The sequence below is a fragment of the Geospiza fortis genome, unplaced genomic scaffold (assembly GCF_000277835.1).
Source record: "Geospiza fortis unplaced genomic scaffold, GeoFor_1.0 scaffold213, whole genome shotgun sequence".
NCBI lineage: Eukaryota > Metazoa > Chordata > Aves > Passeriformes > Thraupidae > Geospiza > Geospiza fortis.
In genome coordinates, this window is record NW_005054399.1 from 1,342,687 (window position 1) to 1,350,354 (window position 7,668).

At 58.9% G+C, this 7,668-nt stretch overlaps 1 protein-coding gene across 1 annotated transcript in view; it reads left to right on the forward strand.

Moving 5' to 3' along the window:
- Positions 1-2,033: 2,033 nt before the first annotated feature.
- The window catches only part of LOC106631927 (mesothelin-like protein), a 7,623-nt gene continuing 1,988 nt past the window's right edge, over positions 2,034-7,668 (forward strand). Inside the window, exons 1-13 of the mRNA XM_014309035.2 lie at positions 2,034-2,158; positions 2,660-2,809; positions 3,216-3,247; positions 3,628-3,674; positions 4,035-4,184; positions 4,274-4,364; positions 4,687-4,831; positions 5,371-5,570; positions 5,741-5,899; positions 6,081-6,214; positions 6,897-7,030; positions 7,187-7,287; positions 7,504-7,655. Of these exons, the coding sequence (XP_014164510.2) occupies positions 2,764-2,809; positions 3,216-3,247; positions 3,628-3,674; positions 4,035-4,184; positions 4,274-4,364; positions 4,687-4,831; positions 5,371-5,570; positions 5,741-5,899; positions 6,081-6,214; positions 6,897-7,030; positions 7,187-7,287; positions 7,504-7,655 (1,391 nt within the window). The 5' untranslated portion in view covers positions 2,034-2,158; positions 2,660-2,763. The remainder of the gene's footprint in view (positions 2,159-2,659; positions 2,810-3,215; positions 3,248-3,627; positions 3,675-4,034; positions 4,185-4,273; positions 4,365-4,686; positions 4,832-5,370; positions 5,571-5,740; positions 5,900-6,080; positions 6,215-6,896; positions 7,031-7,186; positions 7,288-7,503; positions 7,656-7,668) is intronic.

Genomic DNA, 7,668 nt, shown 5'->3' on the forward strand with positions numbered 1-7,668 from the left:
TGAGGGGTGGGGACATGGGACATGGCTGGCGCCCCGAGCCTGCCGTGTTTGCATGGAGGAGCCCTCACACCCCAGCCCAGCCTTTGCGTGCTGCTTCTCCCCAGCGCCACAGATAAAAGGGAATTTTCCTTACCCTGCAGAGGGAGTTTTCCAGGCGCCCTTCCAGGCTGCATTCCAGGGCAATGTCCCCGTCCTGTCCCCGTCCTGCCCGCGGGGCTCCTCCGGTGCCCTGGGGTTGTGCTGTGGCTGTGATGTCCCGTGCACTCCGCAGTTCCAGTTGTGGTGTATTTGCTGTATTAAACGTGTCTCTGCCCTTCACTGTCTGCTCTCTGCATCCATTTCCCGGGGGCTTCCAGGAATGAGGGGAATGAGGCCGGACCGGCCCCGCGGGAGCGGCCCCGGGGCTCCGACCCGGCCGGCCTGTCGTGTGAGGGGCTGGATTGAGTGTGACAGGATTGTGTGAGAGGATTTTTGAGTGTGAGAGGATTGTTCTGTGAGGGGCAGGATTGTTGTGTGAGGGGCTGGATTGAGTGTGAGAGAATTTTTGAGTGTGAGAGGATTGTTGTGTGAGGGAGAGGATTGAGTGAGGGTTGTTGTGCGAGCTGCAGGATTGTTGTGTGAGAGGATTGTTCTGTGAGGGGCTGGATTGAGTGTGAGAGGATTCTTGTGTGAGGGAGGATTGAGTGTGAAAGGATTGTTGTGTATGAGAGGATTGTTGTGTGAGGGAGGATTGAGTGTGAAAGGATTGTTGTGTGAGGGAGGATTGAGTGTGAGAGGATTGTTGTGTGAGGGGCAGGATGGTTGTGTGAGGGACATTCATCCCTCAGGTTGGAGCAGAGTAAAAACCAATTGAAGACCAAAGGAATTATTGCAGTCTTTAAGACTGGGAGATTTTTTTGAAGATTATGAACCAGACATGGGCAGAGGGACGCTGGTTAAGGGAGAGGAGCATTGCCAGCCCTCTTGGCACAGGGACCTGCAGTCAGAGCTCACAGCTGACCTGGGAATGTCCCCAGGAACAGCCCGGGGCAGATGTTCCTCCACATGTTCGGGTTCAGGGTGGATCCTCCAGTGGCAGCTCCCGCGGGGGTTTCAGGGCCAGCTTTGATCTCCACAGGGACACAGTGGACGCGGTGACCCCCAGAGTGGCCCTGATGTGTCCCTGCCCTCCTGCTCCAGCCACCTCTGTCCAGCCAGCCTGGGGCAGGGGCTGTGTCCCTCCAGCAGCCTCATAGCATTCTGTAATTTTACTGTCCCAACAGGAGCTATTTTTACAGTAAATCCTTCCGAAATAGAAACCAGCAACACCCATGGGCGTCAACCCAGCCCTGGGGCTGCAGGACCGGTTAGGGGATGGGGCTGGGGACAGGACAGGGCTGGGGGTGACAAACCCCTCTTGATACTGCCAGCAGCTCCAGGGACCCTTGGTGAGGGCTGGGACCCCCAAACCCGGCTGAGAGGGGGGTGCAGCCCTGCTCCAGCCCAGCCACCCTTCCCTTTTCCCAAGATAAATGCTCAGATAAAGTTTGTGCTCACAGCTTCTCCAGGCTGTCATCTCAGAACCTCAGGAAGGATTTGATTCCTTTGGTCTTGGTCCCCTTCGTGACAGGTGCTCAACAGCATTTTGGAGCATGATCAGGGGAAAAGCTGTAAAAAAGGGAATGGGATTGGCTGTGATCCAGGGAAAAAGGAGAGGGGAGACACCTCCCAGAGGGTGCTGAGCCCATCACTGGGCTCGGTCTGTTCTGCACCCTACCTGCCCTATAAAATAACCCCTGAGCAGCTCTACAGGGTTTCCCCTCACCGGCAGCACCTTAATCCCCCTCAGGAGCACAGAAACTCCCAAACCAGAGGCTTTAACTCCTTCTGGGTTCACTTTCAGTTCAGCTGAACCCAGAGCTCAGTGACCCTTTATGAGAAGTAGGAAACAGCCCCAAATCAAAATCAGTGAGAAGGAAAGGAGCCTGACAAAACAGAGTTGAGGAACTGCCCCGTCACACCCCCTGTGCGGAGCAACATCCCCACCCCGCACAGATAAAGTGCCGAGGGCTGCCCAGCCCCTGGCCCAGCCCCGCCAGCACCTTCCCGGGGGAATCCTCCCATCCCAGAGCCAAATCCCCCTGGCCGAGGGGGAGGAGAACAGCTCGACACAGCCACGGTAGGGTTTGGAAGGGAAAAATGAGATTTGGGGGGGAAAAAATGAGATTATGGGGGAAAAATGCCTTGTGTTGAGTTCAAACAGTGATAACGGATTGCTGTGGGCAGCCCTGGGGGAATTTGAGGAGGAGGGATTGATTTTCTATCAGGGGATCCCTGTGAGGGGTGTGGAGGGGTGGGGAACACCTGCTGGGCTCCCCCACTGCCTTACACTGGATTTCTCCCAGTCTGTGCTGGTGGGGAGCTGGGGGATGGAGGGGGACCCTGTCCCTGCAGGACAATTGTGGAGTTTCTTTTACTAACGGGTGGGAAAAGTCCTGTTTTCTGTTATGTGGGATTTAAAATCTCTCCTGTGGTCACTGTGGGTCTGTGCAGCACCACAGAGATGGGGTGGGCACGGTGAGACCCCTGACCCCAGAGCTCCAGCCCCAGGGCTGGGTGACAGACTCAGCCCCAGGACCTGCAGTGCTGTCCCCGAGCTCTGACCCCGAGTGTGGAACAGCTCCTGCCCCAGGTGACAGACTGAGCCCCAGGAGCTCCAGTAATCCAAGTGTTGGACACAGCTCTCCAGACCTGCTCCAAGGACAAACCCCTGGCAGCAGCACCATGGTGTGGGCAGCCCCAGCCCTGGCAGCCGTCACCCTCTGCCTCCGTGAGTCACATCCTGTCCCCAAAAACTGCCCCGGGACCCCCAGGCAGTCCCTGGCACCAGGGATGCTCCAGCTGTGCTGCTCCTCATCCCAATCCCGCTTGGTTCAGCCCTGCCAGGGCTCTGCCTCCTGCTCCCCTCAGCATCCACAGGCTTTTCCCAGGGACACATCTTCCCAAACTTCCAGGGATAGATTTATCCCTTTTTGTCTTCCACACCCTCCTGGAGGGAGCAGGGGTGCTCGGGGCTGAGGGCTGCTCCCTTCATAGTGATCTGCAGCGTTTCCTGAACATGAAATTAGCAAAGGAAAGGCTCTTCCCAGACTTCAAACCTGGAGCTGCTTGGAGCAGCCCTGACAAGCCGTTCATGCTCCAGGGTTGTTTCCTAACCTGCTCCTGCTTCCTTGCAGGTGTCTCCACAGACCCGGTGAAAGCCACAGCGGTGAGTCCCTGCCGGCTCTGCTGGCTCCCACCGTGCCAGGGCTTTCCCAAAATTCCCCAGCTGGAGCTGGAGGTGCCACCATTCCCTCAGTGCTCAGCTCCAGGGCGGCACAGCCACCACCTCCCTGCTGTCCCCCTGTGCACAGCGTGGCCCTGTCCTTGTCCCATCCCTCCCCTCCATGCCCTGCTCCCAAACCCAGCTCCAGGCAAGCAGGGACAGACCCACGTGAGTGTCCCCGCTGCTGAGAGTGGCTCTGGTGGCTTTTGTCCCCATAAATCACCCAGGGGCTGCTGCAGCTCCTGGCTGCTCCCATTCCCTGCATCTCAGATCCCTTCTTCCCTCTCCTTCCCGGGGCTGAGCATCCCCCATCCTCTCCACAGGCTGCCCTGATTGTTGGAGCCGTCCTGTCCAACGCTGAGCATCCCCAGTAAGTACCAGCCCCGACGGGGGCTCTGGGGGGTCCCGGCAGATCCGGCGGGGTGAATTTGCATTTATCCCACATCTGCTGCTGTGCCGGGTCACTGGGCAGGGAGGATTTACAGCCCCGTGCAGCCGGTTCCGTGCTGGGATTCCAGCGGGCTGGGCTCCTGCAGAAACACAAACACACCGAGAATTCTCCTTCCTCCACGCGGCTGCAGCGGGAGCCTCGCCCCGGCTGAAACCCTGGCGCTCCTGTTTTGTCCCTCACCCAAACCCCGGGATATGGGGGGCACCCACCCAGCCGTGGGGTTGGCAGCACCCCGGCACTGATTTTAGGGGGTATTTTCATGACACCCCACGTGTACAGCCTCGAGGCGCTGGTGTGTGACCTGGAGCCCGGCACCATCCCGGCCTCGCATCCCAACATCCTGGAGAAGCTGAAGCTCTGCCCGGGGCTGGCAGGGGTGCAGCAGGACGCCCTCAATGCCCTGCTCCTCTCGGGGGACACCGCGTACGGGTGAGGAGCCTTCCTGCTCCTGGAAGGGTGGGCAGTGAACAGGAGGGGTGGGGATCCACAGGGATGCTGAGCTGCTCCTGCTGCCGCAGGGATCCTTCAAGCTGGGATGTACAGACTCTGCAAGATTTGGGGCCTCTCGTGCTGGCGTTGAACCAGACCACGCTGAGTTTGGTGGCCGAGGTAAGGTCCCTCCCTCCTCGGGGGGAGATGACCATCAGGCAGGTCAGCTCTGAGGCTGGGGGACCCAGGATGATCCTGTGCTCCCCAGTCCTAGAGCCCTCTGTCCCTGTGCTCCCCAGTCCTAGAACCCCTCTGTCCCTGTACCCTGGCCCTAGAACCCTCTGTCCCTGTGCTCCCCGGTCCTAGAGCCCTCTGTCCCTGTACCCCGGCCCTAGAACCCTCTGTCCCTGTGCCCCAGTCCTAGAACCCTCTGTGTCTGTGCTCCCCGGTCCCAGCACTCTCTGTCCCCATTCCCCGGTCCCAGCACGCTGTGTCCCCGCAGGCAGCTCGGGAGGGTTTCAGGAGGAGCATCGCTGCCGCCTACATCAGCCAGGGACGTTCCCAGCGGGAGAAATCCCTGATGCTCCTCAGGGCGCTCGCAGCAGCCTCGGCCGCCTCCCAGCCCCGGCTGCAGCGCAGCGCCGACCGTGAGTGTTTCCCTTCCCTGCGGCCAGGCCAGAGCTCTGGGAGGGGACAATGCCCGGGGCTGGTAGGGTCTGGGAGCTCCCGGCTGGACCAGGCAGAAATCTGGGATTCCCACAAACTGGGGAAGTGGGGAAATGTCCTTGAAGCACGGGGCGGGGGTTTGCTCGTACCTGGGAGCAGGGATGCGGTGGCAGCACTCAGGAAGGAGCTGGGACAGTGGGACAGTCCCCAGGGCAGGATGCTGCAGGAGCAGAGGATGCTCCTGTAGGGGACATGGAGCAGTTTGAGCTGATTTTAACAGGACAAAGCACAAGTGGGCTGCAAAACATCACCAGGTTCTTCTGGAATGACTTTAGGGAATAACAGCAAATGAGGCACCTCTGTGGATTGGGGACCAGGGGATTGCAGCAGGATCCACCATGGCTTGAGCCACGTTTTTGTGATTCCCTGTCCTCCAGTGGGGCTCTGAGCCCTGTGGCAGGAGCAGGGCCAGGTGGGAAGGGATCTCACAGCTTCTGCCTGACTAATTCCTTGCCCTCAGGCTGCCAGTCCAAGCCCATCACTGCCAGCAACATCGAGGATATAATCTTACTCTTCTTGCCTGATGACTTCAACCAGCTCGACCTTGACCAGCTCGACCTGTGCCTGAGCAATGATGTGTTAGTAGACAACCTGGAGGTTGTGCTGGAGCTGCCACTCACCACAGAGGCTAACTTGGTCCTGAAAAAAAAGGTGGATGAGGTAAGGGGTGGCACAGGGCAGGAGCCCCCCAGCAGCATGGGCCAAGCCAGGATGGGCAGGGAACAGGGCTCAGTGGGCACAGAGATGAAGGTGCCCAAGTGGGTCCTTTGCACTCATTCCTGCCCTATTTTCCCTTCCCTCTTTCCTGCCCCGTGGGCAGAGCCCCACAGTTTTTCAAGGGGTCAGGGATCCCGGAGGAGAAGCTGAGGCACCTGGGGACGCTGTCCCGCCTGTACACAGAGCAGGAGATCAGCCAGTGGCAGGTGACATCCAGTGACACCCTCTCAGCCCTGCTCAGCAACTCAGGAGGAAAGTGGAATGATTCCCAGGTAAACCCATGGCAGCAGAAAGGGATGGATGGTGAGGAACCCAAACTGGGACTGCCCCTGTCCCAGCCCAGCTTGGGGTGGAGGCTTTGTGGGGTTTCTTGGGGGGTTGGCAGCACTGCCATCCTTCCCAGGAGCATCTCCCATCCCTGTCTGTGCCTCCCACGTGCCCTGTGTCCCTCAGGTGCAGCAGCTGCTCAGCAGGTACCTGGCCCTGGGGGGCTCCTTGACGGGGCCCCTGCTCCAGGAAATCGGAGGCAGGCGCCTGTGCAACCTGCAGGAAGAGCAGATCCAGCAGATCCCTGCTGCAGCCATCGGGTGAGCTGCTTCTTGGGGCTGCTGCTGAGCCCTGAGAGGCCCTGGGCTCTGGGGAGGTGATGGAAGAGCCCCAGCTCTGTTGTGGATGTCCCCAGTCCCAACCAGCACAGTGGGGTGGCTGTGTCCCAATCCCAGACCCTACCTGAGCTCCAGGACCATGAGCAGGGATATCCCCCTCGTCCCTCCCAGGCACCAGAACAATTAATCTGCAATTTGGGGTGCTGCTGATGCCTTGAGATTCTGCCTGGAACAGAGGCTGGGCAGAGCTAAAGGAATAAAGCAGGGATTTATTAAAAGGCCTCAAAGGATTCACCTTGGGCAGCACAAGAGCCCGGCCATGGCTATACCCAAGATGGACAATGGGTCAGGAGTTTTCATCCTTTGATAAGTTTTGGTCCATTTCCATATTGGGTTCATTGTCCAATTCCAGCTCAGGTGATGCAGTCCCACCCTCCCAGACTGCTCTCCTCCATTCCCTGTTGTTTGCACTTTTTGGGGCTGGAGCTGCAGCGGTGTCCTTGGTTCTGGGGCTGGAAAAGGATTGTTCTGTGCGACTGAGCTGTGAGGAGAACTGCTGACACTTTCTGTGGAGTTCAGAGTTATGTACCAGCGCAGTCCAGAATCTGGGAAACAGAAAAGCTCAAACTGAAGGCATCAGAGCTGACCTGTGCCCCCCTTCCAGGACTGCTGGGCAGTTGGACATCTCTTCATGCTCCCAATCCAAGAAGGATCAGCTCTACAGGAAGGCCCGGGAGGCCTTTGCCAGCCTGGCCAGCACCCCTGGCTCCTATTATTGCCAGATCAAGCCGTACCTGGGTAGGTGCCTCCCCTCCACCCTCCCTCCCAACACCAGGTTCAGGGTCTCTTCTCAGCCACAGACAGGCCTGGCAGTCTCCAGAACCTCCCCAGATCCTCCCCCGAAGTGCTGGAAGGGTTCGCACATCTCCAGGTGTCCCCTGGGCTCTCTTTAAGGTGGAGCTCCAGCAGAAGATCTGAAGAATTTGGCTAATGCTGGTGTGGCCATAAACATGGATCTGGGCACCTTCCTCGCCCTAAATCCTGAGGAACTGCAGGTACAGCCCTGGGGTGCTGCTGTCCCTCTCCCCAGGGAAGGGCAGGGCTGGCTGAGGGCTGAGCAGGCAGGGCTGAGGTCAGAGCCCAACCAAATCACCAGTTCTCCACTTTCTCACCTTTATACATTTCCTTTAGAAAGTTTAAGTTGCTCTGCAGCCCTGTTAGCAAAGCGTTTGGGGCTGGGAGGGCAAGGGAATGCTCTGTGTGTGTTGCAGAAACTCAGCGTCATCGACGTGAAACATTTGCTGGGGGAAAACCTCTCTGAGCTGAAGGAGCACGAGCACGAGCCCTTGGTGGTGAGCTGGGTGCAGCAGCAATCCCAGCAGGAGCTGGACTGCGTGCTGAACATCGGCCTGCAGGGAGGGCGGCCCGAGCCCACG